At 42.8% G+C, this 26,876-nt stretch overlaps 2 protein-coding genes across 2 annotated transcripts; one reads left to right on the top strand and one right to left on the bottom strand.

Moving 5' to 3' along the window:
- Positions 1-1,324: 1,324 nt before the first annotated feature.
- Positions 1,325-17,100, bottom strand: brat1 (BRCA1-associated ATM activator 1). The gene is made up of 14 exons (XM_062543732.1): positions 16,924-17,100; positions 16,449-16,580; positions 15,937-16,091; positions 15,165-15,369; positions 9,367-9,769; positions 8,333-8,452; positions 7,753-7,847; positions 7,199-7,317; positions 5,986-6,169; positions 5,616-5,689; positions 4,299-4,386; positions 3,901-3,999; positions 3,108-3,283; positions 1,325-2,577 (listed from the first exon to the last, which is right to left on the bottom strand). The coding sequence occupies exons 1-14, from the start codon at positions 16,931-16,933 to the stop codon at positions 1,861-1,863; spliced, it is 2,577 nt and encodes an 858-aa protein (XP_062399716.1). The 5' UTR covers positions 16,934-17,100; the 3' UTR covers positions 1,325-1,860.
- Positions 17,101-17,203: 103 nt separating this feature from the next.
- Positions 17,204-26,653, top strand: LOC134075412 (eukaryotic translation initiation factor 3 subunit B-like). The gene is made up of 18 exons (XM_062530856.1): positions 17,204-17,481; positions 18,753-18,948; positions 19,112-19,231; positions 19,851-19,908; positions 20,038-20,166; positions 20,445-20,602; positions 21,156-21,287; positions 21,606-21,672; positions 21,761-21,807; positions 22,267-22,477; positions 23,131-23,203; positions 23,782-23,904; positions 24,190-24,268; positions 24,436-24,574; positions 24,993-25,118; positions 25,351-25,428; positions 25,919-26,027; positions 26,383-26,653. The coding sequence occupies exons 1-18, from the start codon at positions 17,376-17,378 to the stop codon at positions 26,484-26,486; spliced, it is 2,055 nt and encodes a 684-aa protein (XP_062386840.1). The 5' UTR covers positions 17,204-17,375; the 3' UTR covers positions 26,487-26,653.
- The last annotated feature ends 223 nt before the right edge of the window (positions 26,654-26,876 follow it).

Genomic DNA, 26,876 nt, shown 5'->3' with positions numbered 1-26,876 from the left:
GGTGAGTCAGGGCCTCACACGCCTCTGGAGCGTCTACCCGTCCCTGTATACTTCTCTCAGCGTGTGTGTGTGTGTGTGTGTGTGTGTGTCTTTCTGTCTGCATGTATTTGTCTCGAGTGCCTTGAACTGTCTGAGTACGTGTGTATTCTCCTCTCTCTGTGTATGTGTTGTGCTGGAGTGCCACCTATGCTAGGCGTTTGTGAACACTGTGGCTGTGTTAGTTTCTCCAAGTGTGTCGTGTGTGTGTGTGTGTGTGTGTGTGTGTGAGGATTCAGGTGTTGAGGAGCATTCTCAAGGCGCGTATTGGGTTCTAGTGTTCTGTTGCTCCTTCACATTTCAATCTTTTCCTGAAGGACACGCTAACACACACAATCTTTAAAAGTGGTCACCGCCGCCATTCAACGTTTTTAGATGGAATCAGTGTCTACGGACATCTTGAAGCGTCTGGGTGTATTTGCACATTTTTCCGAGTGTGTATTGTGCGTCTGACTTGTTTGTCTGCGAATGTCCTCCCAATGAATGGGCAACCAGAGCAGAAGACTACATTTTTTTTTTTTTATTACATTTTTGAAATATGAAACACATGAAATATTTCTTTATATTTTTGATATGCTACAACTTGGCGTCTTCACCTCCATGTCAACACCACATCTCACGAGAAGCTCTTGCACCACATGTATTACCCTCATGATGGCGCAGGGCATCTAAGGGCAGCAGAGATAACAACAGGGCCCTCACACTTACCCTACAGGGTGCACTTTAGCATGTCAGGACTCAGAGAGAACCGACCGAGCACAAAGAGATCCCTTATACGCGTGCGTCCACACACACACACACACACACACACACACACACAGACACACAGACACACAGACACACACACACACGACAGGCTCCCTGCAACAGAATATCTGTGCGACTTTTGAACCACGGAGGGAGTTACGAAACGTCTCATTCCTAAGAAATGCCACCTTAAACAATACATGCACATTCATGTCACCCATGCTGCAATATCACATTACTAGTTGAAGGTTTCTTACCTGTGGAATACCTGCGCGGCTTCGGACATAAGCGCCTTCTAAATGAGTGAACCTGGAATGTCATGTTATTTCTATAAAACACAGATCTTAGTTTAGTTGGCTCTAATAATGGCCCATATACTGTAAATATATACACAGAGAGAGAGAATTCTGGCAACTAAGTTTAATAAATATAAGTTTATTCTAATAATCATCCATATATATATATATATATATATATATATATATATATATATATATATATGTATATATATATAGAGAAATATTTTTTGTAATAAAGTTCCATAAAGTTACATTTCATCTAATAATGGTCCATATAGAAAGATAATTCAGGCAATTAAGTTTCATAAACTAAAGCTTCTTCTAATATATATATATATATATATTGAGGAGACAATTCTGGAAATAAAGTTCCATAAAGTATAGTTTCATCTCTATAATAATAATAATATACAGAGAGAGAATTCTGGCACTGTTCTGGGCTTGTGCTCAAGACTGCACAGTGTCAGGCTCCATTCAAAAGTATACATCTCTTTATTATCATGCTTGCGTTACGCTAAAAGCACAGGGTGCTTCACAGGGAAGACATCACACCTTTTTTTTTTTTTTTTGGACAGGTTAGAAAAAAAAAATGCATTTGCTTTTTATGAGTGTGAGAATCTGAGTTGCTCCCGAGTCAAAAAGTTATAGGATGTTGTTAGTCGTTACTGAAAGTGCTATTACGTTTGTGTTTCATTTGCATGCAGGAGAATGTATGTTTGCATGTGTGTGTTTGCGTGTGTGTACATGTGTGTGTGTGTGTGTGTGTGTGTGTGTGTCCTCAGTAGCAGTCCACGGCGTTGTCGTCGCTCTGCTGCGCCACGGCCAGGATGTCCTCCATGAGCGAGCGCGGCGACGTCATGGCGTGGTCGCTGCTCCTGGCCAGCGCCTGCCTCATGCCCTCCAGGTCCAGCCGCCCAACCACCTCCCTCAGGCTCACTTCCTGCCCGCCCTTCGGCCAATCGCCGCCCGGCACCGCCTCCTCCTCCTCCTCGGCGGGCCAATCGGAATCGTGGCCGATGACGCCGCCGCCCTTGCACTTCCTCAACAAGTCCTCGCCCCACTGGTGGCTCTGGAGATGGAAGGTGGGCGTGTCCCCGGGCGGCGACCCCGCCGGCTCACCTTTGACCTCCATGACCCCTCGCAGCTTGAGCAGCAGCTGGCAGGCCCTCTGGGCAACGGGCCGGTCGCAGTCGAGGAGGCCTTTGAAGAGGACGCTGAACACCCCGTACTCCTGGAGCCGGCCGAGGGCCTCCGCCAGGGAGCCGCGACTCAGCGACTCGTCCATGAGCGTCTCGGCCAGCTCCAGGGTGTGAACTTTGACCTCCCAGTCGAAGTCGTCGATGCCCAGCGTCAGCAGGGCGGACAGGGATTGGTCGAGGCCCGGCGGGGGGTGCGGCCTGGAGAGCCAGGCGGTGACGGCCTTGAGGACGGCGCGCCGGGGGAAGCCCTCGGTGTCTTGAGCCAAGATGGCCGACAGGCGGGTCAGGACTTCCTCCTGAAGGAGAGCAGGGAAACAGGAAACTGGGTTTAAAACACGCCACATTCCTAACTTTCTGCTCAACACAATTACTACTACTGTCTTGAACCAAGATGGCCGACAGATGAAACAGGGAAACTGGGTTTATATCACGCCACATCCCTAAACAATCACTTTATGCACTACAGCATAAATTCGGCTTTCATATGAAAGATTAGATCATGGATACGATACTGTAATAGTCCATATAATAATATAGTCCATATAATGTAATAGTCTTCAAATGGCTCTCATCAGTATTACAACTACTGTGTAATTTTATATAAAAATATTTATTATTTACCATGTTAAGTAAAAAATCTATTACATCCATGTTTTGTGCATTTCCCAGAGAAAGATTGGTTGAATGACATTACAATGACATTAGTGCTGTTCTTCTTACATGAACCTAAAACCCTTTTAACTCATGTGACCTATCAACTAAACCAAGGACTATCAGTGCTGAGTGCAGTGTTATGAGTCTCTTCCTGGGTAAAGATGCGGCTCACCGGCAGGCTGTTGTGAGAGTTTGTGTTTGTCTCCCCCTGGTGGTGAGCGGCGGTCACTGCCTGACCCAGGGCGCTGATGGCGCTGGCTCTGACGTAACCCTCCGAGTCATCCAGGCAGGCGAGCAGCAGAGAGACAATGCCACTGCCCCGCAGAGCACCACTGAAGGCTACAGAGTCTAGAGGCCGAGAGAGAGAGAGAGAGAGAGAGAGAGAGAGAGAGAGAGAGAGAGAGAGAGAGAGAGAGAGAGAGAGAGAGAGAGACAAACGGGTAGGAATCAGGAAGGAAGGAAGGAAGGAAGGAAGGAAAGATAGAGAAAGAACGAAAGAAAGAAAGAAAGAGAAAGACAAAAGAAAGAGAGCAATTGAGGCTACTAGACATATTAAGAGGCTGCTATAACGTAATATTATAAAGTAATCACCATAGTGTCCTCTCTACACTAATACATGTAAATACAAAGTGATCAAAAAAAGGTGTCAGTCTATTAATATAGCTCCAGTAATGGTAATGTTCCCAAAAAAGCAATAAGATTACTGCATTCATTCTGTGTACAGACCTTGGGTTTTCACTGGGCGTCGACGACACACACACAGACACACACACACACCTACATCACTTCCTATTTCTGGCCAGATGACAAGATGTTTCCCACAAAACACTCTCCCACAACCAGTAATCAGCAATACTGTGTGTGTGTGTGTGTGTGTGTCTGTGTGTGTCTGTGTGTGTCTGTGTGTGTCTGTGTGTGTCTGTGTGTGTCTGTGTGTGTCTGTGTGTGTTTGTTTACAAACTTACCGCTAGAGTTTACGATGAGCTGAGTGATGAACTCCAGAGTCGAGTCCCTAACTTCCCAATGCATGTCACACACACGCTTCATCAGTGCCGGGAATAGACCTATCACAAACAAACACACACACACACACACACACACACACAGGATTATAATTTATACTTTCATAGTAGTGTCAGCTATTTAAATATATAAATAACACACACACAAAATAGTGTCATGCACACTTTCATAATAGTTTCAGCTATTTTAAAATAGAAAATAAGTATTTATTTATGGTATTACTGTCATTCAAACTACATAGACAGTGACTAGGCAAAGTAAAGAACACACACACACACTTCCTTGTAATAAAGTTCTGTACTTAGTTTCACCCTGCCTTACACAAGAGCAGTAGGCTTACTCTGAGTGAGGAAGTGTGTTTGCTCTGAACAGTCAGAGGAGTCTAAACAGATCCACTTCAGCAACGCCTGCAAGGTCTTCTGTAGCACCTGCAACACACACACACACACACACACACACACATTGAGACGTAGTAGGAGACTATTCTCACTTCCTGTAGTGAGCTGCAGCACCTCCACAGCAGAGGCAAACACTGATCTACACTTAACAGCTGTTGTCTCTACAGCACACTCACACCCACTCCAAACTGAGGCTAGTGTGCACAAATCGTCTACGTAACCAAAATGACAAGCACACAAGCACTAGTGCACACTTATACTCCTCACCCTTTACTTAGCAAGCATTTCCACACCCTCAAAACTAGACACATAACACGACCTCAAAAAGACACATAACACACTGCAAATAACAACAGCGTACATCTACTGCCATCACAACCCATCGCACACCTATTTGTGCAAATGTGCTCAAGTGTCTTAGTAGATTACAGCACATATTGTGTGTGCAAACAACACACGTAGACAGAGACGCGGATGTACTGTAGAGACATCCAGGGCCGTGAGAGAGACAGCGATGAGCAACGAGCAGAGCTAATTTAACACTGTGTGCTAATTTAACACCGTGGGCAAGGCCTCGACCACAAACATCGATGAGTCAGCGCAGTTTCTCTCTGACGATATCTCGAGTCTCATGCATGTGAACTTTGCCCGTTTCCACACCATTTAAATAAGGGCCCAGAGCATGTAGGGAGAAGGGTCACTAACGACTGTTTTTTAAAGCGCTTAATCCATCGACTCATGTGTCGATTGCTCAATTTATATTTACCAAAAAATAAAAATCGACAATCTTATTTTAGTCAACTTTTAAAATAAGAAAAAATGTGAAAAAAAAATGAAAAATAAAAAATATATATATTGTGCCAATTCAAAATATCCCAAGTGGGTGCTACACATTGGTGGTGGTTAGTGTGGTTCCCCCTTCACTATAAAGCGTTTTGGGTGCCTTGATAAAGCGATATAAAATTCAAGTTGATGTGGGGTCCGAGTCGGGATGCTGGAGACCTTACTCTTGTACTTTGTCCACCATTTAAACAAGGGCCTTGAGTGTGTAGGCAGTAGGACTGCAACTAACAACTACTTTCAAATCGATTTATCTATTGAGATTACTCACCTAATCCAACTGATTACTATTTATTTCGTTGTTTTTTATTTTATTTTCCAATTAAATTCTTTAATTTTCCTCCAAACGTCAACAAACTAATTTTTAGTTCACTTGTAGCTTGTAATTTAAAGGGAAGTGTGAGAGGAGGCTGCCTTACTGTGGGGTCGGAGTCGGGGTGTTGGAGGCACTGGTGGAGCAGATCTAACACCTCCTGCCTAAGGCAGCGCACACCTGCAGGAGAGGAACCAGGTGGACTGGGTTAGCTAGTCACAGGAAACAAGATGGCTGCCACTGGAGCTGAACATTTAAACAATACGTTCACTGTGATAATACAAAATGCAACAAAAAAACTTATATAGTTTAGCAAAATAAAACAAACTAGATGTACCGCTTATCAGTACAAATTATGACCGCCGCTCAGTTCTGCACATTCTCTCCACAAAAATAAAGGACGCTTGTCAACTTGTCTGTATCTCCTATTTGTACAATATATATGCACATATATGGAGTCATGTGACCTACTGTACCTTCACAGGAGCTGAGGCTGATAAGGGCATCTAAGCCTGACCTCTGCACCCTGCTGCAGCCAATCAGCTGGATGTAGGCCTTGTTGGGCGGCGAGGGGGAGGGGCTTTGTCCGAGACCCACCCTCAGAAGCTGCAACACCGCTCCTGTGACAGCCTCCACTGAGGCGTCCACAAACAAGGAATTCTGGGATAGGTGGAGGGTAATCACACGGAGTACAAGAGTAAATATTTGGTGAATATTTACTGTTTGCAACATACAACATACTACAACATACAGTAGAAATAAATATTGATAGTGACTTGAGAATCCCGTTTGAGAGTGGTTGCAGTGTCTTTCATGGTGAGTGATATTATATCACCTATTTCATCAAACAAGATCGTGCCTGGCAGGAATCCATTTCTTTACTCCTTCCAGTGTACTCAAGTAACAGTGAGGCTACACTGAGCACGTAACTAAATAGCTTCCACTATGATTAATGGCACTGGTCACACTAGGCGTTGTAGCTGCACATACAGTACATTAGAGAAAAATATAGTAGACCGGGTGTCAGTCATGCAGAACTGTATACTGGGTTTTAAACATCAAGTCAGTTCTTACGCAGTAGCATATCATGTCTGGTGTAGCCAGTTTTATTGATTAAAGTACCATCATTTCCCAACTATTAGCCGCTAGTCTGGTTTTCACCATACTAAGATCAATCTTTTAAGATTGAACATTAGTCTGGGGAGGCTGCGCTTTGATTCTACTGCAAAATATAAAACCAATAAAACCAAAATAAAACCAATTACCGTAATTTCCGGACTATAAACCGCGGCTTTTCCCCCATGCTTTGAACCCTGCTAATCTGTGTGTCCTTACAGCTAACGGCCACTAGGGGGGCTTCTCAACCTATGGATATTACAGGTTTCGGTCTAACACCTGCGGCTTATAGTCCAGTGCGGCTTGTCTATGCACACATTTGATTTTTTTCCCTAAATTTCGCTAGTGCGGCTCATATTCAGGTGCGGCTTACAGTCCGGAAATTACGGTAGCAAACAAATGATTTATTGTCGCTTGGCGGAGGTCTGCGCTCTAGTCAGGGGAGGTCTGCGCTCCTCAGAGTGCTTTTCTAGTTGTTGCAGCAGACGCTTCGCGAACAGAACACTTGAGTTTCGTGCCCCTGTGTAGCCTCCCTGTGATATACCATCACTCAAGAAAAGCAGACCAACTTACTGCGAGACTGAGCTCAGCCACACTGCTCAGGGACAGAGACAGCAGAGAGATGCACTGAGACTTCTGGCACAGCTGCTCCCTCAGGGCAGGCCGGAGGCTGTTGGCTCGCTTAGCATCCCCTGTTATGGAGGGCAACCACAAGGCACGTTTGAGATCTATGAATGCCACCTGACTGGAAAATGCACTAGCTTGTCGCTTTTTATCAGCTTCTGTAAGCACCCAAAGCGCTTTACCAAAGATCCTTCATTACTTCCCTCTCTGGCTTTACATTATCGTGCCTCACATTCACCCATTCACACACCGATGGCGGAGGCTGCCATGCAAGGTATAGTAAGCATCGGGCACCTGCTCATTGGGAGCACTGGGGTTAGGTGTCTTGCTCAAGGACACTTTGTCAAGGTCAGGAGGAGTTGGGCACGAACCAGCAACCTTCCAGTTAATGGACGACTCCTCTACCTCCTGAGCCACCGCCGCCCCAGCTGTTCTTAGTACAAGGTGGGACAACACAATGGTAACCGCTCACAGGGGAAGGTGGCATATGAAGGGGAGGTTACCTGAACCGTTGGGCAGCATCTGGAGAGGAGAACCAGTGATGAACTCCAGGGGCTGGAGAACTATACCCACCGCCAGCTTCTTCAATGGCTCGGAGCTGAGAGAGAGAGAGAGAGAGAGAGAGAGAGAGAGAGAGAGAGAGAGAGAGAGAGAGAGAGAGAGAGAGAGAGAGAGAGAGAGAGAGAGAGAGAGAGAGAGAGAGAGAGAGAGAGAGAGAGAGAGAGTCTCCTGTCAATTTTCAGTTTAACAATAAACTTGTTTTTAAATTGAAAATTAGGGATGCACAGTATCGGATTCCTGCCAATGTTCCATATGCTGACAAATTCTAACTCATTTTCGCTGATGTTGCACCCATGATACTGTGCATCCCCAAAGAGAATACAGTGTGTACTGTATGTGTGTGTTTTACCAGTGCTGCAGACATGTGTGTATGTGTGTGTGCGTGTGTGCATGTTTTATACCAGTGCTATAGGCTTTTGTGTTTGCTTGTTTACTAGTGCTGCAGGTGTGTGTGTGTGTGTGTGTGTGTGTGTGTACACCAGTGCTGCAGGTGTGTGTGTGTGTGTGTGTGTGTGTGTGTACCAGTGCTGCAGGCGTGTGATGGCTGAAGCACACTGGATGGCCGTCTTGGGCTCTCCCACCCTCAGGGTGGCCCTCATCAGCTCCTCCACTCTGGCGTCTGATTGGCTGAACAGCTCCGTCCTGGAGCAGAAGGAACAGGAAGGAACACTTTTACACCATCCCATCTAATCAAAAGACAACGCAACACTCAAACAGATAAATGTCAAAGTTATTACAATAACGTTTAATTAACCTCAGCTAGCTAGGTCTCAAATAGATCAGATCTATTTTCATATAAAAAGAACGGGAAAGAAGAAATACATTTTATAAATACTTACAATATAACATAAGCAATATAATATATTACCACAGTGTAATATATTATTATTCTCCTCTACAATGTACATTTGTATTCTTTTGTCAAATTCAACACATGACAGAACCCTAATTTAAACGCAGGGCAACAAGCAAAGTCCTCATGCATGACTTGACCGCATCATGTGGCGTGAGAGCCACAGCCGTCTGTGATTAGGATCTTTCTCGCGGTATTAAATTTGAAAATAGATTTGGCATTATATGTTTTCATTAAAGTTTCTCTGTTTGTTTGTTTGTTTGTTTGTCTTTTTGTTAGCAAGAAAACTCAGAAAGTTATGGATGGATTTTGATGATGTTTTCAGGAAAGGTCTGAAATGACCCAAGGAAGAAACGCTTTTGGAATTTTGGGGGTGATCCAGATCACCGTCGTCAGGGTGCTCTCGGAGTACTTTTCCAGTTAAGCAGCTTTAGCTAGATTTGTTACTTTGCCTTTGAGACTTTGAGTCAGCATTTAAAGGTGATATATGCAAGACAATTATTGTAATAAATCATAAAATTACCATAATATGTCATCAGAGATCACAGTTATTTTCAAATGTGTGTTTGTGTCTGTGCATTTCAAAATATTCTGATTTTGGACTGCAATGCCCGTTTTAAACACTAGTGGTCATTCTTGCATATAGCACCTTTAAACTGGGGCCCCGTGTCCTGGAAAAGCAGACTCGCTTGACTCTACTCACGTGGAGGCTGCCTGCAGGACCTCCATGATGGGCAGGGAGAGCTTGTTCATGCCAGCCTCCAGAAGAACCTCCAGAGGGCCCAGGGCCCCCCCCCACACGCTCCCCAGGAGAGGAGCTCCGCAGCCGGGCAGACTCAGCGCCAGCACCCTGAGCGCCTGGAGGACGCGGAAGTGCTCCTGAGAGGCCAGCGCCTCCCCGATGTGGCCCACGATCTCCGCGGTGACGGCAGCGGTGTTACATTCCGGGCCTGAGTTCCCGTTCTCTTGGGCTGTCTCCTGCTGCTGCTGCTGCTCGGTCATTGGTGGGTGCGGGAAGTTGAGGATGTGAGCGAGGAGCTGATTGGCTGCGGCCGCGACAAAGAGGCTCTTGTCGCACTGTGATTGGAGGATGAGTTTGGTGAGGCCTGTTAGGAGGGAGAACGGGAGACATGTAAGAGAGCAGGCCTTACTAAAGAGGAGACATGTACGTGTAAGAGAGGATGCTTACTAAAGAGGACACATGTACGCGTAAGAGAGGATGCTTACTAAAGAGGAGACATGTACGAGTAAGTGAGGATGCTTACTAAAGAGGAGACATGTACATGTAAGTGAGGATGCTTACTAAAGAGGAGATACATGTAAGAGAGGATGCTTACTAAAGAGGAGAGACACGTAAGAGGAGACATGACATTTCTAAGCAGGCAAAAGGGATAACTATATCGTGTGGCGGAATAACATTGGGAGCACTTAGACTCTGCGCAGTAATATCCTCACTACAAAGTGAAACTGAAATGCAAGAGTGAGGATATTACTGTGCCACACAATATAGTTATCCGTCTTACCTGCTTACAAATGCACCACGTTTTATTTTGTCTCACCATACTTGGTCGTGTGACTACTCGTGTAACTGTATTTTAATAGGGAAAACATGGAGGTGTTTGGTCGCTTCTAACTTCATCTCTGTTTGGATCCTAATGAATGCATTGGGCTAGCTAAGTGCTATCAAAGTTGCGCCGCGCGCCAGAGCCAGTGAGTGCACGCATTGAAACGTGAGAGGTATGTATCAACTGGTCTTATTTAAGGGAATAACGTAGTTTAATATGAAAAAACGGTGAAGTGTTCCTTTAACGGCCTCGTCCTGGCATTCATTACAGTGCATGAAAATGCACTGTACTGTTCTTCCTCGGTCTTCTTCTTCTTATTATTACAGTGCATGAAAATGCACTGTACTGTTATTCCAAGTCTTCTTATTACAGTGCATGAAAATGCACTGTACTGTTCTTCCTAGGCTTCTTCAACTTCAACTTTTTATTATTCTTCTTCTAACGCACGCAATTCAGCTTGAACCGTTTAACGTAGAAACTTCATTCAAACTGTGTTACGTAGGTCTTGCTTATGCCATGTGTGCTTTGTATTTTTCAACTTTGTAACTTTTATACTTTTTAAACTATTAGTTAAAAACTATTACAATTCCCCCCATAGACTTAACATTGCTCATTATGACATCACGGCAGCAATTAGAATCTTACGCCAGGTGGCCGGCCACCTGGGCACCAACTGTCAGTTTCTCTCAGGTTTTAAGCATACAATCTCTCTGAAGACTACACATATCCTGTTAAACTGTTTCCTCTGTCCACAACTGTTTCAAAATAAAAGTCCTCACTGCAATAATACACTATTAAATCATTTAACCATTGAAACTACTCAACTATTGAACTGTTCAACCATTCCAACTGTCAGTTATCATCCACTATGCCTCCAGTCAACTACATGAAACCTCCATGTACCTAGCAACCAACATAGCAACCATTAAAATTAAGTGTTTATGACCATTTCCATAGCAACCAACATGATTATACTGCAGTAACTTCTTGTTTCCTGATAGTGGCCACCATGGATACCCTAACAACAAATGTTTCAAAATAAAAGTCCTCACTAGCAAGTTAGCTAGTTAGCATGGTTAGCATTGTTAGCATAGTTAGCATTTTTAGCATAACTGCAAAAAATCATCAACTAAGTTAGCTAATCAACCTGGTTAGCATTGTTAGCAAATCTAGCATTGTTAGCATAGTTAGCATTTTTAGCATTACTGCTAGAAATCATCGGTTAAGTTAGCGAATCAACCTGGTTAGCATTGTTAGTAAAGTTAGCATTGCTAGCATAATTAGCATTTTTAGCGTAACTGCTAGAAATCATTAGCTAAGTTAGCTAATCAACATTTTAACATGAATAGGAATCATTAGTTAAGTTAGAACTGGAATGTTTCATCTTTAAACTGTCTACCTTCACACTATCAACTCTCTGTAAACTATGCAACCACCATGTTTATCCTAGCTACACCTTAGTAACCATATCTACATTATCTATCTATTTTTGCATTTTCATGCACTGGTAATTCCTTGGAATTGCATTTCTAGTTAAACTTCTTCTTCTAACGCAGCCAATTCAGCTTTAACCGTTTAACGTAGAAACTTCATTCAAACGTTGTTGCGTAGGTCTTGCTCATGCCATGTCTGCTTTGTATTTTTCAACTTTGTAACTTTTATACTTTTTAAACTATGAATTAAAAAACGATTTCCCCATAGATTTAACATTGAGCTATTTCCCCATAGACTTAACATTGCTCATTGTGACATCACGGCAGCAATTAGAATCTTAGGCCAGGTGGCCGGCCACCTGGGCACCAACTGTCAGTTTCTCTGGCTCCATACAATCTCTCTGAAGACTACATATTCTGTTCCCCTGTATCCTCTGCGCACAACAGTATCAAAATAAGTTCTCCTAATTCCATCCAACTTTATATCCATTCATCTTCTTCAAACCATTCACTCATCCACCCATTCTAAACAGTCTGCCTATCAACATCAATAAGACGCTCTACATTCAACTTTTAAACAATCTACTCTGTCTCAGGCTGGCTCTCTTAAGACTAGCCAGTTAAATTGATTACACCTGTATCTGTATCCACTACTCTCAGTAGAGAGCTGTGTCTCTCCATTCTACAAGAATATAAGGCACATTCCATCCAACATTCTCTATCCACTCATCTTCTTCAGACCATTCACTCATCCACCCATTAAACTGTCTATCAACATCTATTAAACAATCTGTCTATCAACATCCATTAAACTCTCTGTCTATCAACATTAATTAGACTATCTACATTCAACTTTTAAATTATTTACTCTGTCTCAGACTAGCCAGTTAAATTGATTACACCTGTATCAACTACTCTCAGAGAGCTGTATCAGTGTCTCTCTTAACAAGAATATAAGGCACATTCCATCCAACCTTCTATCCATTCATCTTCTTCAGACCATTCACTCATCCACCCATTAAACTGTCAATCAATATCTATTAAACAATCTGCCCATCAACATCCATTAAACATTCTGTCTATCAACATTAATTAGACTATCTACATACAACTTTTAAAGTATTTACTGTGGGTCCCTCTCAAGCAGCGTTTATATGTCCTCCCTCGCTCCTCGATCCTCAATGATCTACATGAAGAAAGATAGAAGAAGGGCTAGACTATCCCATTGTTGCCGCTCCATCATTCTTTATGTAGATCAGTGAGGAGCGAGAGAGGACGCGTAAACGCTATATGAGAGGCACCTTCTGTCTCAGGCTTTAAGCATACAATCTCATTAAGACTACAGATCCTGTTTCACTACTTCCTCTGTCCACAACTGTCTCAAAATAAAGGTCCTCACTGCAATAATACATTATTAAATCATTTAACCACTGAAACTACTCAACTATTGAACTGTTCAACCATTCCAACTGTCAGTTATCATCCACTATGCCTCCAGTCAACTACATGAAACCTCCATGTACCTAGCAACCAACATAGCAACCATTAAAATTAAGTGTTTATGACCGTTTCCATAGCAACCAACATGATTATACTGCAGTAACTTATTGTTTCCTGATAGTGGCCACCATGGATACCCTAGCAACAAATGTTTCAAAATAAAAGTCCTCACTAGCAAGTTAGCTAGTTAGCATAGTTAGCATTGTTAGCATAGTTAGCATTTTTAGCATAACTGCAAAAAATCATCAACTAAGTTAGCTAATCAACCTGGTTAGCATTGTTACCAAATTTAGCATAGTTAACATTTTTAGCATTACTGCTAGAAATCATCGGTTAAGTTAGCTAATCAACCTGGTTAGCATTGTTAGTAAAGTTAGCATTGCTAGCATAATAAGCATTTTTAGCGTAACTGCTAGAAATCATTAGCTAAGTTAGCTAATCAACATTTTAACATGAATAGAAATCATTAGTTAAGTTAGAACTGGAATGTTTCATCTTTAAACTGTCTACCTTCACACTATCAACTCTCTGTAAACTATGCAACCACCATGTTTACCCTAGCTACACCTTAGTAACCATATCTACATTATCTATCTATTTTTGCATTTTCATGCACTGGTAATTCCTTGGAATTGCATTTCTAGTTCTTCTTCTAACGCACGCAATTCAGCTTCAACCGCTTAACGTAGAAACTCCATTAAAATTGTGTCGCGTAGGTCTTACTTACGCGATGTGGGCTTTGTATTTTTCAACTTTGTAACTTTTATACTTTTTAAACTATTAGTTAAAAACTATTACAATTTCCCCCATAGACTTAACATTGCTCATTATGACATCACGGCAGCAATTAGAATCTTACGCCAGGTGGCCGGCCACCTGGGCACCAACTGTCAGTTTCTCTGGCTTTAAGCATACAGTCTCTCTGAAGACTACACATATCCTGTTAAACTGTTTCCTCTGTCCACAACTGTTTCAAAATAAAAGTCCTCAATGCAATAATACACTATTAAATCATTTAACCATTGAAACTACTCAACTATTGAACTGTTCAACCATTCCAACTGTCAGTTATCATCCACTATGCCTCCAGTAAACTACATGAAACCTCCATGTACCTAGCAACCAACATAGCAACCATTAAAATTAAGTGTTTATGACCGTTTCCGTAGCAACCAACATGATTATACTGCAGTAACTTCTTGTCTCTTGATAGTGGCCACCATGGTTACCCTAGCAACAAATGTTTCAAAATAAAAGTCCTCACTAGCAAGTTAGCATGGTTAGCATAGTTAGCATTGTTAGCATAGTTAGCATTTTTAGCATAACTGCAAAAAATCATCGGTTAAGTTAGCTAATCAACCTGGTTAGCATTGTTAATAAAGTTAGCATGGCTAGAATAATTAGCATTTTTAGCGTAACTGCTAGAAATCATTACCTAAGTTAGCTAATCAACATTTTAACATGAATAGAAATCATTAGTTAAGTTAGAGCTGGAATGTTTCATCTTTAAACTGTCTACCTTCACACTATCAACTCTCTGTAAACTATGCAACCACCATGTTTACCCTAGCTACACCTTAGTAACCATTTCTACATCATCTATCTATTTTTGCATTTTCATGCACTGGTAATTCCTTGGAATTGCATTTCTAGTTCACATCATTCTTTGTGTGTAAAGTATGCTTGTGTTTACTCGTTTACCAGTGTTTGTGTGAGTCCCTGTTTATGTTTATGCGTGTGTGTTTGTTTGCATGAGTGTGTGTTTGTATAAGTGTATGCAAGCCTGTGTGTGTCAGTGTGCCCTTTTCTGTTTATATAAGTGTAAAAGCCGTGTGTGTGTGTGTGTGTGTGTGTGTGTGTGTGTGTGTGTGTGTGTGTTCTTTTTCGCTTTGTATAAGTGTGTGTAAGTCTATGTCTGTGTGTGTCTGTGTGTGTCCTTTTTTGTTTGGTATAAGTGTGCCTGTGTGTGTGTGTGTCCATCTGTGTGTGTGTGGTCCACTCACCGCGCTGGCTGATGAACGTCATGGCCGGGTGGTGTTGCAGCATGGCCCTGAGGCCGAGCAGCCAGCCGCAGCGCACCGACGCCTCCTCCCACTGCGCACGCACGCCACCCCCGCCTTCGCCTTCGCCATCGCCGCCGCCGTCCCCATCGCCCTCCGCCTCCGTCTTCGCCGCGCACGCAAACGCCTCCTGCAGAGCGCCTCGCTCCTGGGACAGGGGGGGAAAACACAGCAACCGGCCAGCCGATCTTAGAACACGGTACTACAGCTTAAGCCTACCTTACACTGACAAGATTTGGGAAAGACTCTTGAAAGATTGTAGTCTTTTGAGTAAAGCTTGAATGAGGGGGATTAGTTAAAAGACTACAATCTTTTAAGAATCTTTCCCAAATCTTGTCAGTGTAAGGTAGGCTTTACACGCACGGTTGATGCAACGGCAACGCTACCATTAGGAACACAACAGTGGCGTGACACTGGGTGACCCTCCTCCCCTAAGAGGGCTATGCTGACTGACTGGTGTAGGCCTTTCATCACCAGGGAGCCTTTTGGACAGGGGATGAATGACGGTCAAACAACAGAGCATAAATCATAAAAATCATAAAACTGAATCTAGGTTTAGCACCCATATGCTGTAATACAGCTTCGCAGAGTAGCATCCATCATCCAGCATCATCTCGAAATAGAGCTACAACTGCAAATTGTAGCAACTCTACACGGCACCCGAAACCAGAGAACATCGATTGCGGTTTCACCATAATGAGGCGAGTACACTCACTTCCAGACGGCTGAAGCCCCTCTCGGTGGCAGCCAGCAGGCCTGTGAGTTTGAGGGTGAAGGAGAGGATTATGGGATCTGTAGTTTTTGATGCACACATGCTGGATATGAACTCCAGTAGGCATGGCTGCTGGTCAAGAAGATTCCGGTCATCATCTACAAACAAAAGGAAGAAGCAATCAACTCCTGGCGGCGTACTTATAAATGCTTTAGAGGAGACTAGGATGAAGGCCTTGACTGATATTTCGAGTAGTAAGGAAAGGTTTATGAATCATTTTGCACTCCATGGACTGGCTTTATTGGTCATGACACAAAACTGCAACACCACAATACAACAGAACACAACCACTGGTTGTTTAATCAAATCATACACAACTTGCTGAAGCCATTCAGAGATTACATTTGCTCAAAGAACATGGGAACCTGTCAACACCTTACACATGCAGTAGTAAGTGTGAACATTTCCATTGTGTAAGCACTTTCTAAATCAATCGCATAGGCACCGTCATTTACCTTCATTGATTATGTTTGTAAGCCAGTCCAGCAGCTTCTCCAGACAAGTGTCATCAGGTAAAGATTGCTTCGGATCCGCCAAAAATGTAAGTACTCCGGGGAGTAGCGCAATGCAGTCGGCGTCCATAGTGCCTAGACAAGGAGAAAGGCAGACTGAGTCACAACAACGCATCAGAGTTCCTGTCCAACATTCGCATCATATGCCACAACATGATATCGGCTAGCAAGCTAGCTACGTATACCAACCACAGACGATAACTTAGCAAATAGTAGTCTTAACTATCTGACTAAGGTACATTGCGTGTGCTGACAGTGATAGACAATTGCATAGGCTCGCAGCAATGACCTGGTTTCAAAGTTGGTATGTCAGCTAACGATACCTTCAGTTAACTTAAATCCCAATAGGATGCTAACCTAGGCTCTCAACTGCACACAGAAAATCACAATGCACAAATAGTGCAACGTTTAACGTTACCTTGATCCATTTTCTGGGATGTAGAGTTTGGCTGTCCGAATATGATTGTGCTGATATTAAGTAAAATGCATCAGAAGATCTGAAATCCACATGTTAGCGATAACGGTACTGTGTATGGTGTGTCCTCGAATCAAAATCTTGTGGTTTGGATTCCCTCTCTACGGAAAGCACACATGACCAAACCATGCGCACAAAAAATCTCGCCATGGGCATTTCGTCGAAACCGAATGCGCCGATGTTGGTGCAGTCACTAGACATGGGAGCCGTACGGAAAGCTGCGCACATGTAGTGTGCAACAGTATTGTTCTCGAAGGTCCGCGCTCCAGCAGCCCGCTGCCATTACCATACCCAACGTTGCATGGCTCTCTCAATGATGCGGACTGGTCTACATCTTTTATCACAAAATATATTTTATTCGCGGTATTGACACACGGTTTTTAACAAGCTATCAGATGCAGAATACTTTAGACATGGCTGCGGGAGCCGAATTTGATGAAGACGAGGAGGAGCCTTCGTTTAGCGACACAGAGGACTTCGTGGACGATATCGAGGATGAAGGTAAGCTTGGGAAAGGACCAGGCTTTCACGGCCCGCTGCTAAGCTAATGTGCTAGTTCCCCTGCATGCTATCTAGCATTAAAACTCCGTTTTTCCCACCTTGAATGCATTTTGACCCAATTGGAGTTCACGTCTTTTTGTGGGCATGTGCCATGTATACAGGCTTTTTGGGGGTAGCACCCTGCCTTGATACTAACGTTGCGAGGCTATGGCTATGGCTTGGATGCTGACGCATTCGCAGCATCCTTGTCTAGTAGGCTGGAATGCGGACGGGCCAGGCTTGATACATTGTGTCCACCAGTCTACATTTGTACTATTCTAATGCTGTATTGCCACAAAGCCACAGAGTTATTTATGTACCTCGGTGTCCCTTATGTAAGGCTACTGGGCATACCATTTCACGTATCAAATAACACTAACATCAGAGAAACGTGTCCTCTTAGCTGACAGTGATGTCTTTTTTATATATATAATTTTCTGGGACTAGCTTTTAGTGGTAGTTTTATTTTAAAAATCTGAAACATACTTCTGGCCTAATCGTGAAACCGTTATTTAGTGTCTTATCTCATTGCAACAGACAGCGAAATCTGAGACTGACTCATGCATGAGGGTGGCAAGCTGACATAATAGAGGACATTGTCAACTGACAGTTTTGCAGTGTCCTGTCTGAATTGTATAACGTGGTTGGTTTGGTTAACTACAATTGTATCTTTGTATTGAATAACAACTATAACATGATCTTGATGAAAGTTTTGCATAGTGATGTTTTTGCATAGGCTTACATTTGTACAAGTGTTCCAATCCCAACTACTTAGCAGCTGTTGGTAAAAATCAATGAATGACATTGAAATGAGGCTAAAATAGGTCTACATTTACATTAAATGTAGATTGTAAATGGAAATTGGCCTTTTCATGTGGTTTGGTATATGAGCTTTTTGAATGTACAAAAAACTAGGCTATATATTTTCATAGGTATTCTTATTAGGATATGACATACAGTAATGTATGGTGTGATACGAGACTTTGGTGACTGCACAGCCTTTCATCCTGTAGGTCAGGTGTAATAAAAATGTGTCATGTCTTCTTCTCCCTCAAGGTCAGAGACACCTGTGTTACAGCAAACACACATACAGTCACACAGACAGACTCAGTCAAATGTTTGCTATTGTCCAATACTTTCTATTCTAATGTTGACCTTGTATTAACACGCATAATATGACAAAAAAGCAAAAAAAAAAGCAAAAAAGCTGACCCCCCCGTGTGCCTTCGCAGAGCTCTTGGCAGATGTTCTGCGTGAGAAGCCGTTGGAGGCTGACGGTATCGACTCGGTGGTGGTGGTGGACAACGTGCCCCAGGTCGGCCCCGAGAGGCTCGAGAAACTCAAAAATGTCATTCACAAAATATTCTCTAAGTTCGGCAAGATCACCAATGAATTTTATCCAGATACAGAGGGAGGGACAACAAAAGGGTGAGGATAATCTTAATATAATATGTTACGTATAGTCTTTATCAATATAATATTATATTATTTACACGGCTCACTCATACTTTCTTACAGTTGTCTCTTGCAGTTTCTGTAGACCCTGTAGATTGTTCACCACTTATGTCCTTTTTTTCCCCTTTTGCTTCAGGTACATTTTTCTAGAATATTCTAATCCAAACCATGCCGTGGAGGCTGTGAAGAACGCAGATGGCTACAAGCTCGACAAACAACACACATTCAGAGTAAACCTCTTCACAGACTTTGACAAGTAGGTCCCTTTTCATACTATCTAAATAAACCTTCATTTTGTTGCTTACACATTTGATTTGTAAGCTAAGTCAGTAATCAGTAACTATTTATTCAATGTATTGAAATGGGTTCTCAATCCGATCCCTAATTCTAAAAATCCTTTACCAATCTATGCTCTTGCCACATCTGATTCAGTGTGGTTGCACCTAATTCAGTACATAATGCTCTTGCCTAGCGTTAAAATGTTGAAGTTGAAGTTATGTATTCAGGGTTCCACTAAAAGGGTTGTTTGGTTACGGTAGGACAAAATAATGTATCCTTTTTTTTTGTATTCTGTTTGCTTTATTAAAAATAAAGTAGTCCTCCGAAGAGGGGGGGTGGTGGCGGGGAAAAAAATCAAATAAAATTGTTGAAGTCATCCAGTCAAGCACACAGAGTAGTGTAGAGACTGATGGAGAACCAGCGGAGCTGCAATGCTCCAGCATGCACTTGGGATTGAGAGCACCTGATATAAATAGGGAGGTAGTAGTCTGATCATTTTTCTCCATCAGTAGTTGTGTTGTTGTATCTGTCGTCTCAGGCAGACACATAATAACCCATAACTGCTCTCTAAAACCATTTATTTCTTGTTCTCACAGGTACATGAATATCTGTGATGAATGGGAGTCTCCAGAGAAACAGCCATTCAAGGACTTTGTACGTGCTGCTCGTCTGACTGAAAATATTACTCTGTGGCCAGTGCCTAGCCTATATCATGTAGAATAAGTGTCTGACATGCTGTTCGAATCGATGCAACTGAATTTGAGTGCATGCTGTCGTTTCCAGGGTAACATGCGGCACTGGATTGAGGATCAAGACTGTCGGGATCAGTACAGCGTAATCTATGAATCAGGCGAGAGGACGGCCATATTTGCCAATGACCCTAAAGAGCCAATCGTTTCCGAGGAGAGAGCAGTGAGTACATCAATCCTAATGAATGAATTAATGAATGAATTAATCGTTAGTTAATAACTAGTTAATACATGTACATATTCCATCAGTGGGCTGCATTTAATGCTTAAATGAACTTTAAACTGTTTTGACGCTAATAGAAGCTAATTCTCCCAACCCTTCCCAGAACTTTGAGATCACTGATGTAAAGTGCATTATAAATAAAATGTATTATTATCACATTATTATTATTAACCCTCCTCCTCACCCCCCCCCCCCCCCATCTCTACTGTCCACCTCAGCGCTGGACGGAGACGTACGTCCGCTGGTCGCCCAAAGGCACGTACCTGGCCACCTTCCACCAGAGAGGCATTGCATTATGGGGAGGCGAGAAGTTCAAGCAGATCCAGAGGTTCAGTCACCAGGGCGTGTCCCTCATCGACTTCTCGCCCTGTGAGAGGTACTGAACGTCGTCAAAGATGCACTCTTCTGTGCAGAGTTTTAAACTGATTCAACGTTAGGGAAAACATCTGCCATTCCCTTAGAGTGGGGAAACCCAACCCGATCTGCTGGCGTTATGATTTCGCCCTGCAGCTCAGGCTAGAAACCTCCACAATTTTCTGTCCTGCTTCTGTTTCAAATCTGGGGGAACCGATCACAAACCTCGCGCCGATCCACCTCGCGCAACCGTTTGGTTGAAGCACTATCCAAATGCGCCCAAAGGAGTCATTTGAACTGTGCCCATTGGTCACGCCTCTTGTGCAGTAGAAAATACAGTGCAGTCTCCCCAGACTAATTTTCAATCTTAAATGACTGAGTTTGGTCTGGTGATAGCCAGACTATCATTGCCTTCCACTGGAGATTACTTGATACTTGAATATAGGTGTCCTTATAATTATCATCAATATGAATGTGTTGTAGTGGTGTTCTGCTTTTGTATGTATTTTTGAATGATAATGTTGTGTCTGCTTACTAGTAAACATAAACATAAACATAAACATGACTGCTGGCAGGTACGTGGTGACTTTCAGTCCTCTGATGGACACCAAGGAGGACCCTCAGGCCATCATCATCTGGGACATCCTGACTGGACAGAAGAAGAGAGGGTTCCACTGCGAGAGCTCCGCCCACTGGCCCATCTTCAAGTGAGTGGGCCACCAGGAACTCTGTGTCTCTGTCTTTCTTTCTTTCTTTCTATCCCTCTCTCTCTCTGTCTTTCTTTCTTTGTCTGTCTTTTTTGTCTGTTTTATTCCTCATATGGTTGCTTTCTCTTTTCCACTGTGCTTGCTTTTCTTTCATTCTCGCTTTCTTTAGTTCTCTATATCTGTCTTTCTATCTTTCTTTCTTTCTTTTTTTCGTTCGTTCTCTCTTTCTTTCCTCCCTCCCTACCTCTCTCATACCTTTGATCCTTTGAAGTTTGCACTTGTTCATGATTATTCATCAAAGTACTTCACTGTTCACAGATGGAGTCAGGATGGGAAGTTCTTTGCGAGAATGACCCAAGACACCCTCAGCATCTACGAGACGCCGGTGAGACGGTGATACAATTTGAGCAAATCAAAACAGCCATTCCATCTGTTGCTGTTACATAACTGTTCTCTCTTCTTCTTTTTTTCAGTCTATGGGCCTGCTCGATAAGAAGAGTCTCAAGATCAGTGGAATTAAGTGAGTGTTCAATTCTTGCCTCTGCCACTGCATCAGAATTCTGTGAAAGAATTATAGATCATAGATCAGCAGTTCATAAAAAAATGTTGTATCAGTATGCCAACTTGCTGTATAAGTATACAATAAGTAAGTGTGCAAATATGCTAATGCACAATAGGCAATATAATAAATTGTTTTGTAGTTGTATATAATTTGCATCAGACTTCTGTGAATTCTGAATGAATTATATATCATAGATCAGTGAATCATTAAAAAAAAAAGTTGCTCTAGGTATGCCATTATTTGTAATAATATGTAGATCAATGATTTTATGAAGGATTGTAGAATTGACTTGTAATACACAATAAGCAATGTAATCAGTTGTTATGGGTTGAATGCACAAGTGTCTCTCCTATTGTACTCTCCAGTCAAAACAGTTTTAGTAAAAAGCTGAACAATGGTGCGTTTCTTTCATGGCAGGGATTTCTCGTGGTCGCCGGGCGACAACATCATCGCGTTCTGGGTGCCGGAGGACAAGGACATCCCGGCGCGCGTGACACTGATGCAGCTGCCCTCGCGGCAGGAGATCCGCGTCAGGAACCTCTTCAACGTGGTGGACTGCAAGCTGCACTGGCAGCGCAACGGAGACTACCTGTGCGTCAAGGTGGACCGCACGCCCAAGGGAACACAGGTGAGGTCAAAAGGGTCAAGGTTAGGGGTCAAGGTGGAAGATTCTGGGAAAGAGAGATAGGGTGCCTCTCAACATCTCTCCTCGATCCTCGATGCTCGATCCTCCAGGCTCGTTCCCACTGATCTATAACTAACGCTGGATAGACTATCCCATTGTTGCTGCCCCATCATTCTTTATGTAGATCAGTGAGGACGAGGACCGATGAAGGAAGGGTGGATGTATAAAAGCTTAAATGAGAGGCACCCATACTGTTGTTGGTACTGGGCTAGAGAGAGGCAGACTCAGAGAGTGAGAGTGTGAGTTTTGGTCTGTGGCTGTCCATATTTAGCTCATCTGAATCAGAGTCAGATTTGATTTCTTAAACATGTTCACACTTATAAGGAATTTGGTTCTGGCTGCTGGGATCACTCTGGTCATACTGACATTTCTGTGTAGATAATCTACCGGTATATATTCTATACAGAAAAGACAATAAGCATATGCAAACAAGACACAGTAAACAAGAATAGACATGCATTTTGTTTTCATTGTTTAGTCTGTCTAATCTGTGCCTGGTCTCTTTTAATTTGTGATTATTGTATGTACTCTGTCTGTTGCTGTGACCTTGTGAAGGTAACTACTAACAGCTGTTGTGTGTGTCTTCTCCGCCGCAGGGTGTGGTCACAAATTTTGAAATCTTCCGCATGAGGGAGAAGCAGGTGCCAGTGGACGTGGTGGAAATGAAAGGTCAGGAACGTTCTGGAAGGTCACACCTGCACACCAGTGCACAATGTTTACAAAATGATGGATGATAAAATGACATCGAGCAGGAGAATGAGAAATACATTAGGTACAGATACAGTAATTTCCTGCATATAAGCCGCATTGTGTATAAGCCGCAGGACAGTGTTTTATTTAAGTTAAAAGAAGCGAAACCATATTAGCACCATATTAACTGCCCCCCTGTATTAACATGGTAGTGGAAGAAATTTTGCAAAATCAATGTACAAGCCGCGGCTAATAGTCGGGAAATTACTGGTATGTTCAAAATAAACTGTCTGCACACTTCAATCCTTTATGCAAGTTTTAATAGCCTAGCTTTCGGTCAAACGACCATCCTCAGGTACAGATATTTTGTAAGAAATTTGATCAGTGTGAGACAGCACTGTATTACTACCAAACAAATGGACCAAAACCACAAAAACTGTTTCTGAATAGAAATGTTCATTGCACTTTTTCCATTAAATACATTCTGAAGTGGCACTTTACAAACGCAAGTCGGAATTTCAGAGCTTTTATGGATACATTTCCCGTGTGTTTCCCAGAGAGCATCATAGCGTTTGCGTGGGAGCCCAACGGTAGCAAGTTTGCTGTCCTTCACGGAGAGTCTCCCCGGATCAACGCCTCCTTTTACCACGTGAAGAACAACGGCAAGATCGACCTCATCAGTAAGGCTCACCTTCTGCTTCTGGAAACTTCTAAAGAATGTTCAGTCATCGTGTTCCAACGAATGTTGTGTATCAGTTGTGTCTGTGGGACATAAATAGTGTTTATCCCAGAATTAGTCACAACTCTGTTGTGAACGACTGGAAATTCCTAAATTTGAGAAACAATATTTTCATATTACATTGGATATTTTGCAGTGGGGTGATCCAAGTGTGTGTGTCACTTTGGATAAAGATCTGTTAAATGAATAAATGTAAATGTAATTAAAAGTGTGTGTGTATTTGCAGAGATGTTTGACAAGCAGCAGGCCAACAGCATCTTCTGGAGCCCCCAGGGACAGTTCATGGTTCTTGCCGGACTAAGGAGGTGTGTGTGTGTGTGTGCGTGCGTGTGCGTGTCCGTGTCCGTGTCCGTGTGCGTGTGCGTGTGCATGTGCGTGTGTGTGTGTGCCTACATACATTTGGATTATTGTTTTTGTGTGCCAAATGAAGCGTGTTTCCGTCTGCCATAATCTTCCTTCCTCTCTCCATCAGTATGAATGGTGCGCTTGCGTTTGTGGACACGTCGGACTGCACCATGATGAACATCGCTGAGCACTACATGGCGTCGGACGTCGAGTGGGACCCCACGGGGCGCTACGTGGTCACGTCCGTGTCCTGGTGGAGTCACAAGGTAAGGAGTCGCTTGGACTCGATTCAGTGAACTGAGAAGGTGAATTAACGCAGTCAGTTGAAGGAAATGTTGGTGTGCCAGAAATTTAAAATTTAAAATTAAAATTATGCGTAAACTATCTGTATTCTTGCAACATCTTTTGTCATTCTTGCAACCATTGTCATTTGTAAAGATAATCACAAATCCACTGTCCTGCAAGTTTTTAATGGAAATATTGAATCCAGGGAAGCCTGAATATTTAACAATATTGTATTATCTTAAAATCATATAATGCTGGTCAGTTTAGTCCAGACTGATTGTGCTCTGAGGACTTAACCAGGTTTCTCTAGACGTTACTGCGAAAACAGAACCGGAGTTCTGTGTTTGAGCTCTCCTCTCCTAACGTCTTCCCCATGTTGTGTTAACCTTGCTCCAATAGGTGGACAATGCCTACTGGTTGTGGACTTTCCAAGGGCGTCTCCTACAGAAAAACAACAAGGATCGGTTCTGCCAGCTGCTATGGAGACCACGTCCACCAACTCTACTGAGTAACGAGGAAATCAAGGTAAACCGACAATAACCCATAATACTATTCAAGTTGCCTGTAGCCTATATGAAACCACATTATACCACAGATTCTGGAAGACGATATACCTAATAATTGGCAAAGTACTGTAAATTGTCCTTTGAGTTGTTCAGTTGATTCGATCTGATTCTCTTCGAGCTGATCTGAAATGTTAATTGTAGTCTTAATCTGATTTCTGTATTGATTGTGGTAATGTGTTTGCGTTTCACAGAATATAAAGAAGGACCTGAAGAAGTACTCCAAGATTTTCGAGCAGAAAGATCGCCTCAGCCAGTCCAAGGCCTCCAAGGTTAGCGGTTAAAACCAATCCACTTCCTGGAGTCATCATCATGGTTACCATACATTTAAAGGGGTCATACAGCAGGAAGCCTTTTGTTCATGTTGGCTTTTGAAATAAGTTTACCTATATGATGCAATATGTTGCCTAGCTAGTGTAGTGTACCAATGTAATGTAGCAGCACCTGGTCAAGGAATACAATATAATGCGTGGCCCAGCTATACAGTAATTTCCCGCATATAAGTCGTATTGTGTATAAGTCGCAGGACAGCGTTTTATGCAAGTTAAAAGAAACAAAACCATATTAACACCATATTAACTGCCACCCTGTATTAACCTCATAGCTGAAGAAAATTTGCTAAATCAATGTATAAGGCTCGGCTAATAGTCGGGAAATTATGGTAGCTATTGGACTAAGCTAATGTGATGTTACCCGGTCAGTGAGGTGAGGTCATGTCATACGTGGGCTAATGTGCTGTTGTCTTGCGCTGTGCCTATGCAGGAGCTGGTGGACAAGCGTCGGCTGATGATGGAGGAGTACCGGAATTACCGGGAGCGCGCCATGCAGGCCTACAACGATCAGAGGGAGCTCCGCCTTCAGCTCCGAGGAGGTACAGTAACCTCCACGCAACCTTATCACAATGTTACAACCTCCACACAGTGTCCAGTGTCCACGCAACCTTATCACAATGTTGTAACCTCCACACAGTATCCACACAACCTTATTACAACACTGCAACCTCCATACAATGTTATTACAACATTAAAACCACCACACAATGTCCACACAACATTATTACAACATTACAACCTCCACACAGTGTCCACTGTCCACACAACCTTACAATGTCACAACCTCCACGGTGTCCACACAACCTGGAGAATATCTGACTCAACTGATAATCACCAACTTGTTATCGATAATCACTAACTTGTTATCTGTATTGCCTTTGCTGTCTCCTGCAGATGTGGACACAGACGAGCTGGAAAGTAACGTGGAGGACTGGGAGGAGGAGACCATCGAGTTTTTCATTAATGAAGAGATCATTCCTTTAGGAGACTTGGAGTAGGCCTATTTATAAATGACTGATGCCATCTTAGGCACACACCCGGTTACCTGGTGAAGGACATGTTTTAAAGAAAAGGGAAAAAAGAGGGAAAAAAACTCTTCCTCATCTTGGATTAGGTTGTGTGGTGAAACACTACGGCTGTATTTGAAATAAATCTTTTAAATTAATTCACTGTTTTTTACAATTAATTTTATTTTTTTTACAAATGTTTCACTGTGTTTTACTGTCTCCATAATGTCTAGGATATTGCTGATGATAGTTTAAGTAGGCCTAAAGAAGCCATAACATGCAAAGCAAACACTCTCCATGACAACTATCTTAACAGAGTTGCACAATTAAAAGTTACAATTTTGAAGATCTTGGTAGTAGGGTCTCAAGCTTCAGTTTCTA

This window comes from Sardina pilchardus, chromosome 1 (assembly GCF_963854185.1).
Source record: "Sardina pilchardus chromosome 1, fSarPil1.1, whole genome shotgun sequence".
Lineage (NCBI taxonomy): Eukaryota > Metazoa > Chordata > Actinopteri > Clupeiformes > Clupeidae > Sardina > Sardina pilchardus.
Note: the sequence above shows the minus strand (reverse complement) of the source record. Positions and strands in the feature narration are given on the sequence as shown.

Excerpts from the sequence above, each read along its gene's own strand:
- brat1 (XM_062543732.1), bottom strand. Across the intron at positions 7,318-7,752 it reads GATGCTGCCCAACGGTTCAG|GGGATGCTAAGCGAGCCAAC; the intron begins GTAACCTCCCCT and ends CCTCCATAACAG. Across the intron at positions 3,284-3,900 it reads GCTCATCGTAAACTCTAGCG|ACTCTGTAGCCTTCAGTGGT; the intron begins GTAAGTTTGTAA and ends CTCGGCCTCTAG.
- LOC134075412 (XM_062530856.1), top strand. The coding sequence starts at position 17,376 with ATGCAGAATACTTTAGACATGGCTGCGGGAGCCGAATTTGATGAAGAC. Across the intron at positions 17,482-18,752 it reads GGACGATATCGAGGATGAAG|AGCTCTTGGCAGATGTTCTG; the intron begins GTAAGCTTGGGA and ends GTGCCTTCGCAG. Across the intron at positions 21,288-21,605 it reads GCCCACTGGCCCATCTTCAA|ATGGAGTCAGGATGGGAAGT; the intron begins GTGAGTGGGCCA and ends CACTGTTCACAG.